This window comes from Pundamilia nyererei, unplaced genomic scaffold, assembly GCF_000239375.1.
Source record: "Pundamilia nyererei isolate P.nyererei 1_Seehausen unplaced genomic scaffold, PunNye1.0 scaffold00238, whole genome shotgun sequence".
Classification (NCBI taxonomy): Eukaryota; Metazoa; Chordata; class Actinopteri; order Cichliformes; family Cichlidae; genus Pundamilia; species Pundamilia nyererei.
The window spans coordinates 76081-98226 of record NW_005187639.1 but is presented as its reverse complement, the minus strand read 5'-3'; the positions used below and the strand labels follow the sequence as shown (position 1 = coordinate 98226).

The 22146-nt window shown below is 47.7% G+C and overlaps 2 protein-coding genes across 3 annotated transcripts in view; both read right to left on the bottom strand.

The window, feature by feature from the left end:
- Positions 1-14186, bottom strand: part of ogdha (oxoglutarate dehydrogenase a) — a 27776-nt gene extending 13590 nt beyond the window's left edge. The window contains exons 1-5 of the mRNA XM_013914923.1: positions 14062-14186; positions 10812-11187; positions 6199-6390; positions 4521-4623; positions 3660-3747 (exon numbers count right to left, since the gene is read on the bottom strand). Coding sequence (XP_013770377.1) covers positions 3660-3747; positions 4521-4623; positions 6199-6390; positions 10812-11051 — 623 coding nt within the window. The 5' untranslated portion in view covers positions 11052-11187; positions 14062-14186. The remainder of the gene's footprint in view (positions 1-3659; positions 3748-4520; positions 4624-6198; positions 6391-10811; positions 11188-14061) is intronic.
- A 447-nt stretch (positions 14187-14633) lies between these two features.
- The window catches only part of adam9a (ADAM metallopeptidase domain 9a), a 14416-nt gene continuing 6903 nt past the window's right edge, over positions 14634-22146 (bottom strand). Inside the window, exons 13-22 of one of the 2 annotated variants that reach the window (XM_005749151.2) lie at positions 22027-22117; positions 21836-21941; positions 21291-21474; positions 21130-21210; positions 20942-21047; positions 20713-20860; positions 20473-20575; positions 19743-19772; positions 19447-19505; positions 14634-17311 (exon numbers count right to left, since the gene is read on the bottom strand). In XM_005749151.2, coding sequence (XP_005749208.2) covers positions 17242-17311; positions 19447-19505; positions 19743-19772; positions 20473-20575; positions 20713-20860; positions 20942-21047; positions 21130-21210; positions 21291-21474; positions 21836-21941; positions 22027-22117 — 978 coding nt within the window. In that variant the 3' untranslated portion in view covers positions 14634-17241. The remainder of the gene's footprint in view (positions 17312-19446; positions 19506-19742; positions 19773-20472; positions 20576-20712; positions 20861-20941; positions 21048-21129; positions 21211-21290; positions 21475-21835; positions 21942-22026; positions 22118-22146) is intronic. The other variant, XM_005749152.2, reaches the window with a different exon arrangement.

Here is a 22146-nt window from a genome sequence, read left to right as displayed (position 1 = left end):
ATTTCATTAAAATTTAATAAACTATCATCTTGTCTTTATCTTTAGTTAGCACCTTAAACACTTATAGCTGTAAGCTAATGATAGTTATATAAGAGCAGATGCTGCTGGTGCAATAAGCTGTACGTTTTACTCCAATGGATGATGATCTGATTAGTCGACTATCAAAATAATCGTTTGTGGCAGCCTTAGATGTCAGACGCCCCAAAGACAGATCCAGACGTCACTGCAGTACATTTACAGATTCATAACCAGCTGCGTCTACAAGGACAGTATGGCAGATCTGTGACATCACACACACCCCTGCTAATCAATAACACCCAAATATCCCAGAACTTCACTCACTGAAACTGCAGGTCAGTCTTCTTAGACGGTCTGTTAGTACAGTGAGCTCACAGAAGCCATGTTATTGGTAATCTGATGTCACTAAACAGGGCAGCTTTATCTAAGCCCCTCCCCCTGAGCACCATGTCTGTTGTAGAGCATTGCTCACTGCTGACTGGATGAACGCTTTCGACGTGCGACATGTATTTTTCATCTGGACGGGTAACTGATGCAAAGCGCTACATAGCTAGCTTAAACAAACTACCTGTCAGGCGGGGTTAGGAAAGGTGCGCGCGCACATTTGTGCCGTACTCTGAGCGGCCAGGCGGGCGTATCCCAGTAGATCTGACATCACATGAAAGCTATGGATTAGCCTAGCAGACACCTAGTAGCCCCTAAAAAAACCCCTTTAATGCTAATGTGAGCTGTAACATCATCCCAACCCAATTATCCACAGAGTTTGTGTCTCAGGCTGCTGGACACGTTTAACATTGGGACTGACTCGCTACTGCCCCGGCTGGATGCTGGAGGAACTACCGCGTTGCTTCTTTCAGGGTTCGCCTTAATTTTCAGCATCGCTGAACATCACTGTAGTCTGTGCAGGAGGTGAGCTTCAGTTACCTGTTAAACTGAACAGTGACATCTGCCAGCAGGGAGGAGCTGCCCAGTAACAACAGCCTGATTTTATTAATAACCAGTATATCCATCCATCCATCCGCTTCCACTTATCCTTTTCAGGGTTGCGAGGGGCGCTGGAGCCTATCCCAGCTGTCATAGGGCGAGAGGCGGGGTACACCCTGGACAGGTCGCCAGTCTGTCGCAGGGCCAACACACAGGGACAGACAACCATTCACGCTCACATTCACACCTATGGGCAATTTGGATTTTCCAATTAACCTATCCCCACAAGCTGCATGTCTTTGGACGGTGGGAGGAAGCCGGAGTACCCGGAGAGAACCCACGCAAACACGGGGAGAACATGCAAACTCCACACAGAAAGACCCCGGCCTGATGGTGGAATTGAACTCAGGACCTTCTTGCTGTGCGGCAACAGTGCTAACCACCGTGCCTAACCAGTATATAAATATGTTTAATCCACGTGGACACATCTGCATCTGAGGACAACTTTTTGGGATTTCCTTACCTGGATGATGGAGCATGCATCAAGCCATAGTTCAGAGCACATTCAGAGTCAGGCCCAGACACTAATGAACATAACGGTGAACTGTGGGACAGAGCGGGGGTCAGCACGCTAGCAGCAGCTAACAAAGCTGAGCACAGGGGACCCTGAGAGGAGGCGGAGCCTGTCAAGTCAGACGGGATGAACTTCCTCTCAGTGTTTCCTGTGTGCTGCTCAGGCTACAGGGAGATTTCACCGTGGTTCAGCCCACTGAGACAGAATCCACAGGAGTAAAGAAGCAGCAGAGTCTGAGACATTTTAGGCAGACGATGCTGCCGGCGTGACCGTCTGCACGATTTTTATTTTCCCGTCTCACCTGTTGATGCTCACTTTCTTTCTAAAAAACAAAACTAACTGATGTCACATTTACTGAAACTACAGCAGCAGGTGAAAGTGATATACTGAGACATAAAATTACAGTTTATACTGTGCTTCATGAAGACATATCCCTCTAATCATGTGATTATTTATACATTTGTCTGGGTGCACATTACTGCCCAACACAGGCCTGCAGGTACACTCTGGCCAGGTGAGCGTGGGGCTGGTGAGAGGATCTGAGGACTGCAGCTGCACATGTGAACATGCTTCCAGTTTGGTTAAACCGCTGCAAGGTCACAAACGTGCTTCAACTCCTGCACAAAGACAGAATCAGATGCTGAACCAGATGAAATCTCTCCGCGGCGCTGCGGCGCCCTCTGCAGGAGCTCAGGAGCCCGCCGTCTGCTGCGTTGATGCTTTCAGCTCCTGCAGATGTTTCCTTCAAACTACTGCACTGACAAACTCCACTACAGATCAACTACTGACTTCACAGCAGTGCTGGTTCTCGTACCTCCGACCGTGAGAATGTGCAGCCTCTCCTTGAACACAGCCACGTCTGGACGGGTCACCAGCAGGGGGCAGCAAAGGGAAGAGACACCCGGACACCATTAATGACCTGCAACCCCCTTTACACACCACCAGCACCAACATCACCACACCGGCCTACAGCCTCATCAGCGCAGCAGCCGCCCCCGCATCTCGCGTCTCCACCACCGTCTGACCCCGCGATCAAAGAAGAAGAAGGAGCAGTGGAGAAGGAGAGACACATGTAGCGCCATGCTAAGGTTAAACAGCGTCGCCACAGCCGTCCCACACCGAGGCCATTCAGGTCACCTTCAGACGGACTACTTCCTGGGAGCGCTAATACAACAAACTGAACATGGCACACAGAGCAGCTCGAGAGGGGGCGTGTCCTGATGTGTAACAGTGGGTGGAGTCACAGCTTCAGGGGTTTATTTAGCCGCAGACAGTGAGGCGAAGCCACAAACCTTTGATCTTTGACTTCCTGTTTCTGACGACACAGATTGAAGCCGAAGCTGAATGTTAATGAGCCGTTAGCAACATTCAGACTGCGAACAAACAGGAAGTACTGCTTTATTCTCGTCTTCCTCTGTGGTGGTTTAAAAGCACCTGGAACCAGGACTGCTGTTATTTAATAAATGTCCTGAGAGGAAGACGAGGAAGAGCTCTGAGATGGAGTGTCTTAGACTCACGGTCACCTTGGCGGGGTTTCAGGTCTAAACTTGCAGGAAAAGATCTGAGCAGGATTAGCAGTGGAGGAGCGCTCTGGCTAACGTGGTGCACAGCCCAGCGTCACGCAGCAGAAGCTCAACTACAGCAGCAGCCCGCCGCTGCCCAGAGACTCCGACGCCGCCTTTTTCATCTTCAGAAAGATTCTGTGATCTTTGGCAGGTCTCGTGTTCACACTGGGCTCCGTGAACGCGTGCGTGGATGAAACGCTCGGACAGCTCGCGGGTCGCTCGGTTTGAATCAGAAGCTTTAATAAACGAGTGTCATCATCCACGCCGTTTCTACACGGCCCGCTGTGGTGAGTCTAAACGAAGCGAGCGCGAGCAGACCGCTGATTGTTCTGGTCGCCAACAGATCGCTGCGGCCCAAACAGAAAACCAAGAATGCTGCCCTTCAAAGTAAAAGCTGCGCCACAGTTCCAGATATCCTACGACGCCACGTGGAGTCAACGATGGGCGACTCGCGTCCAACAGAAACGGACTCAGGCATTAAAGGCTTCATCCTGCTGCATCACTAATGCCGATCGTGTTTTCCAGCGGAGAGGAGCTCCGAGTCTGAGCGTGAGGTCTGAGGCAGTGAAGCCGGTTACCGCCAGGCCTCCTGGAGCCACACCGAATCAGGACGTTTTCTACAGAGGCCCTGAGAAAGCTTTCGGTCCTCGGCGGGGACGTAATCACCTTCAGGAAAAAGGACGTTCCCCTTTCATTAAAAACACCTTCAGTCAGGCTTTTTAGATCTCAGAGAATCATCCAGATTTTAAACTCGGGATTAGGATTGTGTCAATGTTTTCAGTGTTTCCCACAAACTGAAGAAAACCATCCACACTTCAACAGAGCGTGGAGGAGAGACTGCGACTACACACCACCACCGAGAGTTTACACAGACGCAGGACTGAACCTCTGATCTGGTAAATGCTGTTTATTACAGAGTAACAGCGCTGCAGCCTCACTGTGAACCACATGATCAGAACCCGTGTCACAGTTTGAGGGTTACAGCCTTAAGCTCTTCGTTTTAATTAAAATATCATATTTAAACTAAAATAACAAAAAAATAACATTTAGTTTGTTTGTTAAATGAAATTAAATGATCACAAGTGTCACAAACATGTGATGATCCAGACTGTGATGAATAAAGTGGCACTAACGTTCACGTCAGCACAGCCGTGCGGTCTCTCCTCACGTGTCCGTGTGGGAAACACTGAAATGATTTGAGGTTAATTCTCAGACCTTCATCACAGAACGAAGGTCTTCAGATGTTAGATGAGGAAGAACGATTCAGTTTAGACAAAGAATAAAATCCTGAAACAGAGCTCGATTTAAAAACAGAACGTTATCGTACAGCAGAAGAAACTCTTCTGCTGTACGATAACGTTTCAGAGACTCCTCCAGCCAACGAGGAGGAGCGCTGAACACACGAAGAGGGGGTCGATTTCTGAGGGTCAGCTCCTCACCCAGCTTGTCGGAGGACGTGATAATGTCAGTGGGGACACACGAATCCAGATCGGCGTCCATGATGCCGAGGGGGTCCAACTGGGCCACGTGGTGCCCTCGGATCTACAGGAAGTGACAACAGCACAGAGCCCACCCAGGGCAGGAAGGGGGGGGGGGGGGGGGTGAGAACAGGGTGAGATGAAGGAGGAGGAGGAGATGCAACCAAATAACAGACAGAGGATGAAGAGCGGAGCAGATGAGAAGTAGGATCGAGGGAAGAAATCAGAAACGGGAGAAACGGTGAAAAGTTAGGAAAAGCAGGAAGTGTTAGAGAGGAGGAGGAGGAGAGAGGGGGGAGGGCGGGTGGGAGGGAGGAGGAGAGAGGGCGGGTGGGAGGGAAAAGCAAAGTTAACATCACGGTCTGTTTGGTGGTTTAGTTGCGGCGCTCTCACCAACATCCTGGAAGCCGGCATTCACCGGAGCGTCATCAAAATTCACACAGCTGATTCCCAGTGGATCCAGGTGGGCATTGTGATGACCCATCACCTGAACACACACACACACACCACAACAGGAAGCTCAGGCCCTCACAGGTCCTTATGACAGCGTCACGTCACGTCAGGGTCAGGATTCGGGCTTTAATCCAGCCGGCTGCACATCCTGTTGCTGCAGAGTCACTTTGAACTTCCCGTGTTGTTGCAGTATATTAATAACTAACCTGGTATTGTGGATGGATTATCTCAGTTGTTCTCCTGACTGAAGTTTGGCCCGTTTACAGCATCCTGCTATGCGATTGCATTTGTCTCTAACCATGAGGAACCTTCACGTTAACTTTTATCAAGTGGAAAAGTGTTAGTGTTCATCCTGCAGCTTCACTGTGTTTATGCTAACATAGCTGTTTTGCTAGCGGTCACGTAGCACATCATTATATAGCAGCTAGCCCAACTTCAGTAACTTTACAAACGTCACTGCTGTTTAGTTTAAAGTCTTCATCTATGTTGGACGTGACAGCAGAGCTGTACGTTTGAATTCTTTCAGAAATCTCTCAGTCAGAACATGCTACATCATGCTTAGGTGGAAGCCAGCGAGCTAACTTCCTGCCTGGATGTTAAACTTCATAGTTACACCTGGTAAAGCAGCAACGCTGATCGTTTTATAAAACATGAAAGAATTTAGACAGTTTTAACTCTCAGTGTTCGTTTGACTTTGGGACCTGAAGCTAAGTCGCACTAAAACATTTTTGACCGATGTTTGAGCGCCGTGTACCACATAAAATCAGTTCGAGGTCAGTAAGCACAACCAGAATTCATACATAAGGCTCACTGTTGATTTTTGAGAAAATTAAAGGATTTTAAGTGCGCCTTAAAATCCTTTAAGCACATGTTTCAAATTACACTGTGATATGGATTTTAGGCCATATCGCCCAGCCCTATTGTGGATGTTGTCGACACTCGGCTCTGATGGATGCTGATCATCAATTATTGATCAGGCTGAGTTTGTGTGACCTGTGAAGACCTAAACTCACCACACCAACGTCTCCATCAACAAACAGCAGCCATCAATAAGCAGGTGAACAAACAGGAAAACATTTTACAGCACAGGCTTCACTCTATCAGTAGCCAACGGTCAGAGGTCACTGACAAACACAGGCTTTTCAATAATCTTATGGATGCATTGATCGTGTTTGTGTGTGTGTACCTGGTAGGCCCTGATGAGCGACTGCACAGCCAGGTGATCCTCCACCAGCTTCTCCACGTTGGGCTGAGCTCCGACCAGAGAGGAGAGCTGGGGGGCGACGAGGCTGGACGCTGCAGACAGCCCCAGAGGAGACTGGTAGGCGGCGCCGGGAGGAGCGCCAGCGTTGGCGTTCCGGAAAAACACATCCCACGACTGCAGGAGAGGAAGAAGAGAAAGATGTTGATGATGCCATGAACAAGGCTCAGAGATCCTGATCTTACTGCACTGAAGGCACCTCAGCGCCTGCTGTTGCTGTGTGTGCTCTATAAGTAAGAGAACTTCCTGTGGTGGGTGGAGTCAGAACAGCTAACCGACAGATAACCAGTGCTGAGTCAAACATGGACGCAGCATTATTTATGGCGTTTGACGGTTGACCTCAGAGACGCTCAAAGCTTCGATGAAGGAAGAGAGAATCTGAGGGCACGCCGTTTCACCATCAGGAGGTCAGAGGGCCTTAATGAGCTCTGCTCTACATCACGCCGTTTCCGTGGTGACCAAACACACACACCAGACTCCTCCACAGCGTGAGACTGACGAAGTCACACAGGAAGCTTTAAAGCCATCACAGCGGGTTACGCCTGCTGAGTCACAAGGTGGAGTGCGTCCAGATCCTTCAAAGTACTTCCTGTTTTTAAATCGGCCTTCGTTAATCGGACTCGTTTAAAGTCATTAAAGAACTGATCGAAGCCAGAGGGCCTCTCAGTCTCACTGCCGGCCCTGAAGTAGGCCTGTCACGTGACTCGAGCTTCTGGGGGCTATTATTAGCTGGCTGTCCTTTAGCGCCCGGTCAGAGAGCTCACCAAAACAAACGCCGTCACAGCCATGTCACCTTCACGACCCCAGAGCGTGTTTGAAGACGAATAACGGAAAAATGAAACAGACTCATTTACAGCTTTTTAAAGAAGACAGAATCGAGAGCTGTGAGCTCCACACGCAGCACCGGTCCCCGACACAGATGCCGTGATGCTGCTGTCTGCATCACATGCGTGGTTTTAGATTTTAGGTCTCACGTTAGACATTCGAATCATAAACATGGACCTAATTTAACCTGAACTCTTCCATGGCATGCATTTTAATCTCTCTTTGATATTTGGGCTGGTTAGGACCTGATGAAAGTAAAAACAAAGAATTACCAGATTTTTCTTTTACCTAATTTTTGTTTATGAGAAAAATGAGAGCAACATACGAGGATATTTATTTAAAATTTCAATAGAACAGTTGCAGCATAACGTCCTCGTAAGTGGATATCAGGCCCTTACAGAGCAAGATTTAGTATTTTGGTCTAAATAATAATGGACGTCAGGTTGATTGTTTCCATAACTCTCGTCTGTGCTTCCTGTAGTCAAAATGATTTTCCGGTCCTAAATAAGTTTCCAAAGTTTAAGATGATTCACGCTCTGGATGCGACTCATCTTTGACGGTCACAGCTGACGATAACCTGCTCTGTACAGGACAGACTCATCTGTGCGTCTTTAATACTAGTAATCTGGAACAAACAGAACCAGAATACAAATGTTACCGAGCACCGATTTGGTAGTGCGGTGTTTAAGTGATTACATGTGTAATTATTATTGATACGGTCCCGCCCACAGGTCACCTCCTAACATTAGGTAAACTCTAATATTAATGTGAGCAGACCAAATAAAGCAGAGACTGTGTGTCTGCTCCTGTATTTGTATAGTGCTTTACACTACATCAGCCACACACACAGGTGATGGCAGCTACGTTGTAGCCACAGCTGCCCTGGGGCGCACTGACAGAGGCGAGGTTTGCATCACATTTCACTCGTTAGCTAACTAAACTGTTATGTTAGCTTAGCGAGCGTCATGACAGGTTAGCTAACGTACGTGAACGTGACTCTCCCACTCAGAGGTGACATCACAGGAGCTTTACATGCAGATTTATCTTCAGTTTCCTGTGAAATTCTTTCACTTTTAAATCTGACTCCGTTTTCTTCCATCCAGCTGCTTTGCCGTTCGCGCTACGCTCCTCTTAGCATCGAGTCTTGGCAGGTGACACAGGTGACACTGCCCTCACAGGCTCCTGTAGTCTACAGTCCACGTCACTGATTATCCCGATGAACCACTGCTGTTACATAACGCTGATGGTGTACTGTACTTATTTGTTTTTGCTGCTAAAATGAATGAAACGCACCGTCTCCATGTGTCTCCACAGAGCTTATTTCAGACTTTCTAAGCACTAACAGACCCTTTAAACCAGGGTGGGCAACTCCAGGCCTCGAGTGCCGGTGTCCTGGAGGTTTCAGATGTGTCCATGATCCATCACAGCTGATTTAAAGGGCTAAATAACTCCTCAGCATTTCTTGAAGTTCTCCAGAGGCCTGGTAATGAACTAATCATGTGATTCAGGTGTGTTAACCCAGGGTGGGATCTAAAACCTGCAGGACACTGGCCCTCGAGGCCTGGAGTTGCCTACCCCTGCTTTAAACCCTTTAAAGCGCCGTCCTGACACAGCTGCTACTTTTGAACAGGATGTTGTCACATGACTGGTCACATGTGCTCAGAGCACACTGAACATGTCAGTGTGGCTGTAATGTGTTTCAGAATGTGGACAGGAGGAAACGCCTGCAAACACATTTTAATGCTCGTCCTTCGTCCCAGATATCAACAACAGCATGTTCCACATGTTCCTGTTGTGCAGTAAAACCTGTATGATTCTCCACATATTATTATTCTGAGTTTGCCTCATTTCACTAACACACTACAGCACATTACAGTGTCCAACAACAAAGAGCTTCAGAAACCTGGAGAGTTGTTGCTCAAGAGCACTTTAAAGAACGTCTGCCTCCTTGGAAACAAAATACAAAGAAATGAGTGGCTCAAGACTTTTGCACACACACACACGCATCATATCATTACAAACAGATGCACACCACTGTTTCCCACAGCAGCTTTTTGTGCACACGACACTCATCTGAGCTTTTTTTTGTTTAATCTGACTCATCGAAGCCTCAAGAGTTTCCCCACTAAACACTTGCTTCACTCTTATTTTGAAAGAGTTCTGTTACTGCTAACCAGCGGGCCCCACACTTCCTGTATCATGTTCCTCGTGTCCTTGATATCTTGCAGCAGCTTTTCGTCAGAGGTGGACGGGTCCCCGAGCAGAACCAGGACCAGCTGCACAACAACATGGAGGAGATGTTTCACTGCAGGCCGAACCAGCCAATCAGAAGCACATATGTAATTTAACACAGCGGTGGCACATGACGTGAACACGTGAATCACCAACGCTGTGGTTCATGTTTCTTGGAGGACATTCATGGAGACCTCCCAGCAGTGAACGCCAGCGCCGTGCGTCACAACACAACGAGCCATGTTTGTCACTAACAAGGAAGCACGGCGTGTTCTTTAAAGGTTCCACCCAGCTGGAGCGTCACACTCACTAATCCCGCCCTTCTCTTCAGTTTTCAGCCAATCACATTTTAATCTTCTGCTCATTTCTCACATTGTATCGTGTTTATCATCGAACCCTCAGGAAATGAAGTACGGGGAGAAAATAAAGAAATGTGCCACTGCTGGTTTGGCCAACGTTTCCCGAGCGTTCAGTAGTTTAGCGACATAATGCGAATAGCGGCGAGCTAACGATGCAGTTTTTCCTGTCAAGCCTGCCCTACACATTCACTTCCACTTGTTTCTACTCGTGCCATGCTGACATCAGCTCGTCACAGATCTCCTTATACGGTGATCTTTGACAAAAACCGTACAACCCGCTAAGAGTGGTTGTTGCCCTTCTCCGTACTTCCAGAATCCAGCCAATCAGAAGAAAGCATGCTTGTAGAGAAGATTCACCTGTGATGGTAGTTTTAAATAATGGAACATTTCTAAAAATGCTTCATGCAAATTCTTTAAATGCTTTGTTTACTGCACGGCTCAGTAAACACGAGCATTTCCTCCACGTTAGCCACTAAAAACAGAGCTGCTTGTTTTACACGGAGACAAATGTGCAGTGAAAGTATCAGCTCAGTCGGTTTCAGTCAGGGCGACGGCAGACTGACACTTTCTTTATTTCAGAACATTATTTTTTACATTTCAAGTGAAATAAAACATCATATTAATATTTAAAAATATAAAACTGTACGTGAGCGCCTAAAACTGTCTGACCCGGGGCTGCTAGAGGGCCCTGAACTTTTATCTTCATCATTTTGAAAGACGTGGGCCTCACAATGGTTTCACCCGAAACCTCTGCTGATAGTGGCCCACACCCTTTTCCACACCTCGGCTCATGGGATGGGGCGCATGCTCAACAGTGGGTCATCGACCCTCTTAAAGGACACTCCCACTAGGGTTTAAATTTGTGGGACTCTTTCTGTGTGTGGAATCTATCAATACTGTGGAAACGGTGCAGGTGCTTTGGGTGTGCAGCTGTTTTTATGTGTTCAAAATCACCAAACCTTTAACTTCTGATTGTCTGGGTTCTGGGTTTATGTCCCATTACACTGAAATGCTGCTGAAGTCCTTTGGAGGGTTTGTCCTGCATCGATGCTGCCAGCAGTAAAATCAAACCAACCTCTGCACTGACCACTCCACACCTGCAGGGGCTCCACTGCTCCTTACCTTATGAACACTCTTGGGATTTTCCAACCAGGCGTAGTACATCTCCTCCACATAGTTGGAGCTCGTCCCATTCAGGAACGGCTCCGAGGCCACCGGTGCTGTGTAACACCTGATTGGCTGAAACGTCCTTTTGCCACCCGTGGAGGTGACTGTGATTGGCCGCTGTTGGCCGACAGTCTGAGCCGCCTGCGAGGCGGTGAGCGGACGCAACCGCGCCGCACAAGTCCTTAAACGATGCATGAGCAGTCCTTAAAGTATCACACACGGCGGTGACTTTCGGTCCGACAGTCCGGACGTCCTCGACCTCACAACGACGCAGAAGAAAAAAGCAGGTCAGTGCCACAACAGGAAGCAGTCAGACGTCCACGTCAGTCCACTGAGAGAAGAAGAGAGAGAATTAGCCCCCATTCTCCAGACCACAGTCACCTTTATTCAAATGAGATGTGAGAGAAAGCTGTGCTTTAGGATTTAACGATGGCGGTTTCTGTCCGACGAGCTTCTAATAACACTGCGAGCGCCGACTCGAGCTGCTGTTTGCAGAGGAACACGATGTCAGAGTCAGGGCTGATCTGCGGCGCCTGACAAACGGCGTCCTCAGAAATGCGGCACAGTGGATTTAAAGATGCTAACGTTCAGATTTACAGACAGCAGTTGTCAGACTCGCACTTACTTCACCTCCTTATGAACAGAGGCTTCAAGTCTGACTGCTGGAGCTCTGACAGCCTGACAGACACGTTAAAAGTGCGCGCTTAAAGATCTCTTTACATCAGGCAGAACGGTCACATGACCTAATGGTGGTTTTGCACTCAGTAATCAGTGGCGCCCGGCTGAATCGGCCCCGAGAAGCCGGCTCAGGGCCAGGTCACAGATCACTGACCAATCACAGACATGAACTTCAGTCCAAAACACGTGAGCAACATTTCCTGACATCAGAGGCCGACGCCGCGCTCCAGGAACGACCTGTAAGATCGGTGCATCGCACGCTTTTACTTTCTGTGCAGGTCGCTGCCAGCACGCCCAGTCACATGACTGCACTTGCAGAAGGAAAACAAAAACACCTTGTTCCCCTGCAATAAAGTTTATTCAAAACAGACCTGCCATCTCACCCTTCTCCAGGTAAACACTGAAACTACGAGAACACCGAGGTCTCTGCCTCTGATTTTTGTTCCTTTAAAGGTCTAAAGTTCCTGATTTGAGGAAATTCTGTGAAGCACAGCAGAACAACACACTGGAGAAATAACGACTACAGTTTGATTATTGATAAAAACGGCACAGCCTCCTCACACCATGTCTGACTTTTAGCTGCTGTTTTCAATTTCACCAACCAGCAGAGAGCCTGCATGAGGGTCAACGTATCCAGGATATCTTTCCATATCTGGCTTCACTCGCTAACTATCAATCACACTGGGGCGGGGTCACATGACAGGTTTATCAGTGTTCACATGAAAGAGGCACAGTTTGGAGCCTCTGACCAATCAGAAACATGCACATGCGTGTGAGAGAGTAAAGGCCTAAAAACTGCATGAATGTGTGAGCTTTGCTCAGTCAGACTGGAAAACAGCTGCTGGATTAATAAAGTTTATCCAAAGCAGGAAGGAAACCAGTAAAATTGTGACTGAACAGACGCCTGTGATTAAAACCCTCTCGCCACTCTCATAATTAAAAATCTTTAGTTTTGGCATTAAATGCTCTGAGAGGACAAAGAGTCTGTTTACATGTTGATGAGGTCAGGACGCAGCAGCAGAGCTCCTCCTGAGTTTCTTCCATCAGATAAAGAGAACACCTTCAGACCCTCTGACTGTCTACACAGAGGATCTTCCAGTAAGGGTGACGCTCTTTTCCAGAAATCTGATTGGTCAGTAGGCTGTGTTGGTGACTGCTGAGCTCATATCTCAAACAATACCCGCCCCAGAGCAAAGTACCTCGCCTCGTATAGGTACTCCACCACAAAACAGGCCTGAGAGAGGTCCTGCAAGGTCAGCAGGGTTTGTCCTGCTCAAAACGGAGCAGAGTGTGAATGTGAGCTCAACACAGTGAGCAGAGTCTGCACTTCCTGTTTCTATGACCTTGTGAAAAACAATATATGTTTTCTGCCTGAGATAATTAAACCAAACTAGTTAAAGTATATTTATTACAATCCTGGGAGCTTTTCTTCTTCGCAAGTTGAACATCTCAATTCTTTTGTCATGTGACTCCCAGCAGTTTTCTGGATTGATGGGAATCCTTTAAACTGGTGTTGCCTTTTATTTCAACTTGCAAAACAGTGAGCTGTAACTCACGCAGGTCATATTGTTCCTGCCGTTTCCTAAAACAGCTGCACAGATGCTGGAAACCCGCATGTATCCCGCAGACTGCTGATCAGAGATCAGTGTCACACTGGGTGTCTTTATACTTCTGACCGGTGCTGACGCTGCGAACAGGGTCAAGTCTGAAGTCTTCTGCAGATCTTCACAGAACTCAAGGAGTTAAAGTTCTCCAAGGCCTTCTCAGAACCCAGTCACAGAACCGGAACCGTGTCCTTCTGGGAGGCGGGGTCACCTCTCAGCCCCCCACGGGCCTGCTCTCGCCACCCACCGGGACTTTCTGCTTTGTTTTGACCTTGTTGGGGCTCCACTCCCAGCCTGCTCTCCTTCCCCTTAACCCTGCCTGGACCCGCCCACTACCTGCCTACCGCGCCTCCTGACTGGCTGCCTCTGAGAAATCCAGACTTCTCTATTGGCCACCCGGACATTCGATCACTTTGTCCTTTCACGAGTCATGAGTTCCCGAAAATGCCTGGCCGTGTTCCCCAGACATCGTAAAATCATCTGTTTTGAATGCATAATGGCTAAAACCCGCTGTGTGTGACGCCACACGGAGCGGCTCTCACTGCGCAAACTCTTAGCTGCACGCTTAGCTTCAGCGCTAACGCGGCGCGTTATATAATTAGCTGATTCGCTTCACAAAACGCCCCTGCTTTAAATTAACAGCTATTAGCAGTTTCATTTTGAATAAGTTTCTGTGTTTGCATTCAGTGGAGGCGTTTGCTCCGCTTATGGAGTCTTTAAACGGACGGCCTCGCTCCAAAGGTTACTTTAAAAGGCCGTAGCGGCTAGCACGCGGCTAGCAGGCTAACAAGGCATCTTCGCATTCGTCCAGACGGTTTTCATTTTCCACGAATCAAAACCGGAACCCGCCCCCGAGTGAGCCCGCAGGTCGGACCGTGTCCTCGCTCACGGCCCAGCGTCCCCCCTAAATGCCCGGTACTGACCTCCAAGCACAGTGCTGGGCTCCCTCTCGGCCGGTATCCCGGATGCCCTTCGCTTCTCCCGGTAAAATGATGACAGCTCGATGTGTTGAGCACAGGAGCAGAGCTCGCGCTGACGTCACCACGTACAATGAAAGGGGCGTGGTCCCGCTGTAGAAAAACTACAAACGGAACTAAACAAATACACTAACAAGGAATCTTTTTTATACTTATTTAAATGTTTGTTGTGGAAAAAGTCATTCAACAGTATTTTAATTTTTTTTTAAATATTTCAGTAAAAATAACAACTTAAGTCTAAAATAACAGTTTAAAAAATAGAAAGAAAGTACGGCTTGATTTTATTTTAATGCCCCAACTCCACAAAACTATTTAAAAATACAGTTATTGTATCAGGACATTAAAAAACCCTTTTGGTCCTAAATATATTTTTAAAAAACCTGTACAATTCTAAAACAACTTTGAATTTCAAAAAGATTTTTTCAAATTGAAAGTGTGACAATGACTGCAGTCAGGCTGTGAGTGCTTTCCTGTATATTAAATGGATGTCGCCACAAACGGGAACCTGAATGCTGACAAACTATTTTCTGTGCACCTTTATTAAGTCTGAAAGCAAACAAATCACAGTCTGTATGAACAGAGTTTATTAAATTATCATGTTCAGCTGAAGGACCTTTATTCTTCCAGGTTTGGTTTTCACAGCAAGCAGCACAAGTTTGAGCTCCACTGGCTGTAACAACCTGAACCTGTCCAACAGGTGAGAGATCATCCATCGAATCATAAAAATCATCAGTCAGCGCGGAGGCTTCCACGCCACGCAGCAACGTTAATAATTAAATGTTCAAATGACCACAGATTACAGGTGAAAAGCAAAAAGAAATGATTAAATCATTCATAATAAGAGAAAATGAAATCTTTTACACAGGTTCAGTATGAATGTAACCCCACTGAGGATGTCTGATTGGCTTTAAAGGGGACCGCTTCACGTTGGCCTGTGCTGACCCAAAATAACACTTAAAGCTTTTTCCACCTGGACCACCAGCTGTGCTGAGACCTTTTACCTGTTTGGGGTTTTTGGTAAAAGTACATGTATTCACCCAATTTCATGAAATTAGGGTCTTAAAGTCAGCTTAACCTGGAGAAATAAACACTTTAAATTACCAAGATGGCTGCTGAGCACCAAGAGTTTTGATTTTACAATTTTGTAATATTCATATTTAACATGGCCAAACTTCCAAACGCATATACACCACAAACCTTTCACATCAGCTAACTTTAAGGCAGCTAGCTAACAGGAGCAGAGACTTTGCTAAATTATGAGCGAAGTCATCCCACAAACTCCAAACTGACTCTGCACCCGAAGCTAACTGCACCGTGGAGATGCCTCTAAGCTAACTTTAAGCTTTGTGAGGTGAAGCTTTGATTGCATTACAGAAATTTGGATTAATTTAAGTTGTGAATCATGAAAAGCTACTCTGACAAAGTGCAGAGGTGGAAACGATAAGAACAGATCCCCTTTAAACGCTGCAGTCAGCAGCTGCCTGTAACCTGAAGCTTCAGCTGCTCTCAGCTCCTTAAATAACTGTGTCCGACTGTCTTCACTCAGGAGCTCAGCACAGACTACGGTTTATTTTTTTGGCATGAACAGTCAAATGGCACTAAGATAGCCCTGTGAGCAACACATCAACATCCTCAGTGGAGTCCTCAGTTTCTGTGCAAAAACCCTCAAAAGAGCAAAGTAAGTGAAAAAAGGCATTTAAAAATACCAACGTGGCTACACAGCACAGTGCATCCAGGCTCGTCAGCTGCAGAACGCAAGCATTTGGTTCACCGGTGGTGTAAAAATCCCTGGTTTGAATCAGACGCCCTGAATGCGGGAAGAGTTCAGCGTGATCGCTGCTCGCCCGGGACAGGAAGCGTGGACGCTCTCGGGACATTATTGCCAAGAATTTCAAGGACTTTGTTCCACCTTCAGACGCCGTCACACATTCTGTGAATGCTCAGCAGGCTACACCCAAGTTCATGTTTCTGCTAAAGTTCTGCTTCCACTGGACATAATTCATTTTTAAAACACTGGTGAAACGGGGTCTATGTCCCCCCAGAAGAAACATGTGGATCTACAAAAAGCTTCAACCTTAACAGAAGAGCGACAGATTTAAAAAAAGCTCCACTGAGTCAGTCACACTGGTAACAATAATCAGGAATGAGTGTGTTTTCTAAAGTCTTTGAAAGAAAGAAATGAACGATGTTGGGAGGAGCTGGTAGGTACTGCTGTTCAGTTTGATCCCAGACTTGTAGTGAACATGTTCTCAGTGCAGGTCTGAACTCATCTCATTTAGTTTCAATTCTGACAGATTAATCCACTTTGCTTGTACCAAATGTGACTGCCTACGGTTCCCAGAATGCTTTGCAAGCTCAGACTCATATTTTAACTGGTGGAAATACCTGGACAGTAGAGGCATACAGAGCAGCCTCGCCTAGTGAGCGTTCGTTCCCTGCAGAGACGGCGCCATGCTGCATGACGAACTGAGACCAGAGGAGCTACGCGCTCAGACGCTGTTTGCATATCGTAGATTTACAGTTCTGTGAAGAGCGAGGGAGCGAACGCAGGGCGAGCCAGACGATAGAAACAAACACACCGGCACACAACCGCAGGAGGGCGCGTTACATTCCTAAAACAGTGCTGAGCAGATGGGCGGCGCTATCAGTGCTTTCATTCAGAGACAGAAAAGAAACAAACCAGTGCTCAGATACATGCTCCACCCACAACTACAAACCAGCCAATCAGTGAGAGGCCCACATGGCCTGCTATACTTGCTATACTTTGTTTGAAAGGTCACATGACTAAATCAGAAAGTTTAAAAATACTTAAGCAGGCTTCGTAAAACCAACCAATCAGAAGAACTCATGCTTTCAGGACAATCCGATTGCCTGGTTAAGTCAGAGAACAGCAGCGGCTCCAGCTTGGACCTGCTGGGTTCCTGGAGGTTCTGCAAAGTTTCTCGTCCGGTCCACCTGGATCCATTTCACTGCGATGGCTGTGCAGTCTGGCCAGCTGGTTATCGTGGCTACAGAATTGTTCCTGGCTGTTGCTAAGGAACTAGCTCTGAGTTCGCTGGGAAGGGTTTGAAGATAAGTAGAAGGGGGGGGGGGTCATCCAGGTGTCGTTAGAAGACCCCTGATTGGTTAAACAGGAGGCGCGGGTGCAGGTCTTTGAGGCACCAGAGGTTGAGACGCAGCAGGAGGTTTCGGTTTTCTGTGCAAGAAAGAAGAAGAAAAAGAGTTTACATTGTGACTGGCCACTAACACCACAGCGTGCACGCTCTGTTTGAGATGATGTATCACTCCGCCACAGTTCAAACTGCTGCAGAGACACAGCTACACCAGCAGTTAGCTTCTGGGTTCACTTAGCACCTAGCCACTCTAAAGACTAGCTTATAAATGTTATCCATCTATGGCCATCTAGTGTTGCCCTATTAGGAGTAAGCTGCCGTATCCAGTTTAGGATTAGCTTAACATTAGCTAGTTTCTTTCTTTGTCGAGTTAAATTAATGCTCGTGTCTGTGTGTAGTTAGTTTTAAATTTTTTACTCTTGAGTCCAGTTAGCTTTAACGTTAATATATGAATTAAGTCAGTTTGCTACTGGGTGAACAAAATTTCTTCCTCTGGCTCAGGGCTCAGTGCGACCAAATGTTTCAGTTGTGCGACTAAAAAAAAATTTGGTCGCACCGGTGCCACCAAATTGTGTTCGGGTAACAAAAAAAAAAAAAATCTCTGCAACCTTCCCTGTGGTCAACAACAGACACACATTTTGCCCCTATCATGGACTAAACCAATCAGAGATAGTCAGGGGCGGGACCTCTGTGATTGGCCGTGGTCCAGTTGAAAGTGCAGGTGGAAGTGGGAGGTGAGTAGCTTGAATAAAGCGATATCGATTCATTAAATCCTGAATAGACTTTTAAATGTAACTGTGTTTTGCCAGAAACGCCAGATTCTCAGATTAAAGCTCACAAAACTATTTCAAGAGCAGGTACACGGACTCCACACAAAGACGTAAACACAGACCCGACGCATCAGAATCAGCTTTGTCTTGTCGGCTTTCTCACCTGACGGCCCGTAGACGGACACGCCGTCGGAGCTCAGCGATTCTGATGCGTGCGGTCCGCGCTGCGTTTACGTCTTTTTGCGCTGATTCTGAGCTGCAGGTTTTGTCTCTCCAGCCAAAATCCACCGAGCCAGCAGCAAAAGAAGCAGCAAACTGCGCTTCACATTTGATCAATGTCGTCATGAATTCCCTCTTTTATCAGTTTTGCTTCCACCACGATAAAAATCACACTTCATGCACAGCTCTCTCTCTCTCTGTACTTCAAGAACAGTTTCCCAGGATTACAGAAATCAGTGATGATACGCAGCCCTAGTGAGCAGCCTAGGCCTGACAGAGTGGATGCAGCTGTGGGTGATAAGAAAAGAACGACTGATAACTTTTTTGTTAAGTTAAGGCCTGATCCGTCTAAAATTCATAGCCAGCTCTGACACGGTGCCATCAACCTCTGAATGCTGAAAAGCAGCAGTGTGTCCAGAAAACACATTATATGCTGCGATAAATGCCCGAGTGTCCCCTCTGCCCGCGGCCTTTCAGCAGCAAACAGGTCGTCAGAGGAGCCGAGATGATGATCAAGTTTAACATTTTCTACAATATTGACAAAGAGTGCCAACGCACTTTAAGCACAAGATTGATAGTTAATACTTTAGAAATGAATATTGTCTGTATGGACTGCAACTTCCCCCCCCTCAAAAAAAGTGCACATGTAAAACTGCAGTGTTAAGCGATGTGGTTGAAAAATTTGAGTTAGGCGCACCGGTGCACGCGTGGCAAAAAGTTAGCCTAGAGCCCTGATCTGGCTCATATTTACATCCACTTAGCTTAAATGCAGCTTTTAAGTTTATTAAATCTAGAAGACTAGAAGACAATTTAGCTTAAAATTAAATTGCATTTTAGTAACCAGCAAGCTCACAGTTGGCTTAAAATAATTTTTAAATACAGTCGATTTGGCATTAGCCACAGGTACAGCTTTGACTTCCATTAACTGTTAAGTCCAATTAGCTTCAAGTTAGCATCTAAGGCTCAGTAGCTTAAATTTAGCTTCTAAGAATCATTAGCTTAAGGCTAGCTTCTATAACTAGTTAACATCAAGTTAGATCAAATCATTTAGAAGCTAATGCAAAAAGTTGTATTTTTTGGAAACATACGCTGTCGCGTCAAATGTTTAAAAAGATACAACTTTTAGTTTGAAAGTGAAGTTTCCACATTTCAGGTTTGACTGACAGTTTTTGTGCTCATATTGTTTTCGGTTTGTGTTTCGGTGCATGTGGTGGTGCGCGACTTCTTACAGAGGAGGCGGTGGCGGCTTCAGAGCATGGGAAGGAGCCGTCCGGCTGGTTTCCACCACCTGAACACACACAGAGGAAGTACACCTGGGTAAACCTGCGAGTCATTGTCCCATTCAAACCCTCACACCGATCTACCTGGCCTGTCTGACTCTCCCAGTTTACCTGATGTCATTGGGTTAGTGAAAGCTGCTTTCTAGTTTCCTGCTGTGATGATTAACCTGCAGACACGCAGCACTAAGCTAACACTACATCAGCAGCAGTAGTTAGAGCGGTAATGAGAAGTAAGCAGGGTTTACCTCTTGTGGTGGCAGCAGCTGAGCGTGGTGCTTCACATGGAGAGAGAGCAGAGCGTGTTAGAGCTCATGCAGTCCATCAACACACACACACACACACACACACACACACACACACACACACACACACTAAAGTGATTAATCACACAGCTTAATCAGCTCATCAATAACCCGTGCAGACAGCCGCTTCAGTTCCAGTTAGATGCTGATCGATGCAGATCAGCTGCTCGGTTGGTTAGTACAGTCTGTCACTGATTGTAAGCGATCAGCTGATCGTCCAGCCTGTGAGGTCATCTAACGACACAGTGATCAATAACTGTGTTTGGTGCTCTCGTGCTGAGGTGTGCTCATCACTACATCTAACTTCAGCTTCTACACTGAGGCTTACCAGGAGAGCATCATCACCGTCTCCATTCTCAGCCTCCTGATCAGCAGGGTCACAGCAGGTTTGTGTCATTAGTAACATCATCATCATCATCAGCAGCAGCAGCAGGAGGCCGTGTGGGCGTGTCCACCTGAAGATTTTTAATTTTAACCTTCTGTAGACACGCCCACTGAGAGTGCTGCTGCTGTGGGTCTCTGTAACGCTCACTGCTCACACAGAACAAACCGGGTAAAGCTGCAGGAGCGACTGCTGATGCTACAAACATCATCACACACCTGGACGGACAGGTGAGGCAGGTGTGTGTAAAACGAGGGAAAACTTAAACTCTCATGTGAACCCTAAACTTACCCCGTCTCTGACGATGTTATTGGCGTTACCCCGGGCAACAGATGGAGGTTGCGTTCTGGGAGGCGGTCTCCTGCTGTGATTGGCTGAAGCCATGCCGTCAGCCCTGAGGGAGACATGAGCGTGAGAGCAGCGCCACACGTGCAGCTAATGGTTTACAATTATATTCAGTGTCCCTAAACGCAGCACAGAGAACACGTGGTTCCTGCGGCCGTGGCGGCGTGTGTGTGTGCATGCACTCACTCATATCCCTGAGACCTCTTCCTGCGGCTCAGCCCGAGTCGCCGCAGCAGCTCGTTCCTGCGCAGGAAAACGAAGACGCCGAGAGCGAGCAGCGGGAGGATGAAGAAGAAGAGGACAAGCAGGCCGTCCCTGAGAGACGTGTCCCTATCTGGGGGAGGGGCACACACAGGAGGCGCGTTAACACGGGACGCCTGCCCTCAGGTAAGTTAGAGTTCTCCAGGTGACATACCGTTCCACGTGGGTCCGCTGTCAACGCTTCCACCGTAACCCGATAACTCGCAGGAAGGCGGAGCCCAGCCATAGTCGCAGTGGCAGTTCCTGTTGCTGTTGCACACCTGCGACACACAGACAGGTGACACCTGAGTCATGTGACTCACCTGACAGACAGGTAGGCAGGAGGACAGGCAGGCGACTCACCCCGTGTCCGTGACATTTGGTGTGCACGTCGCAATCGTAGCTCAGGACGTCGGCGCCGCGGCACTCAAAGTTCACACACACCTGAGCGCCGCAGAAGAAGAAACGAGCTTTAACACCTCATTGTTCACTCCTCATCCCCTTCCCTCCTCCCTCCTCCTCACCTTGTTCTCTCCACACTTGGTCCCTTCGTTCACCATCCCGGGGTCGGGGACGTCCGACCCCAGCATGAAGTCCACACCGTAGCATTTCCCTCCGGCGATTGGCGTGCTGATGATCGACGGCTCGATGCCAAACACCGTCTTCGCCTGAACGTTGGAGCACTGCAGTTTCCCACACATGGCGTTTCTATGGCAACAAACACGATGAGGAAAACGGAAGCGGCGACTTCGACAAGAATCGGAGGATTCAGGAGAAGGCTCGAAGACGGACTGTGGGAAAGACCCCTGAACACAGCACAGTCATGTGGGCGGGGCTTTGAAATGCACCCTGGGAGATGGAGTTTGTTCAGGTTTTCCCGGTTTGGTAGCGACACAGGTGTAGTGACGGTTTGGAGTGCACACATCACACAGCGCCACCATCAGGTCAAAGCTGGAGGTGCGTTTAACTTGCGTGGGACTTGAACTTTGTGACATCATCAGTCTCAGCTCCTCACACTGGGACGGACACTAAGGAAGTGTGTGTGTGTGTGTGTGTGTGTGTGTGTTACCTGCTCTCGCACTTCTTGAAGCCGTTGTTGAGGTAGCCACAGTTGCCGAAGCGATCTCCTTTGCTGTTGACTTCTTTGAAGCAGAGCTCAGGAGCCGCCTTCGCCTCTGAGGAGGAGGGGCGAGAAGGGGGGGGTCAGCTGCTGAGTAATGAGGGAGAGGAGAGAAGATGAAGTCGTACAGAGGTACGTACTGTCTCCAAAGATGGCCTGACACTGGCTGTCGTAGTGCTGACACTTCCCGTTGTAACAGTAGGCCTCCTGGTTCCTGCAGGACTGCCCGTTCTGAAACACACACACACACACACACACAC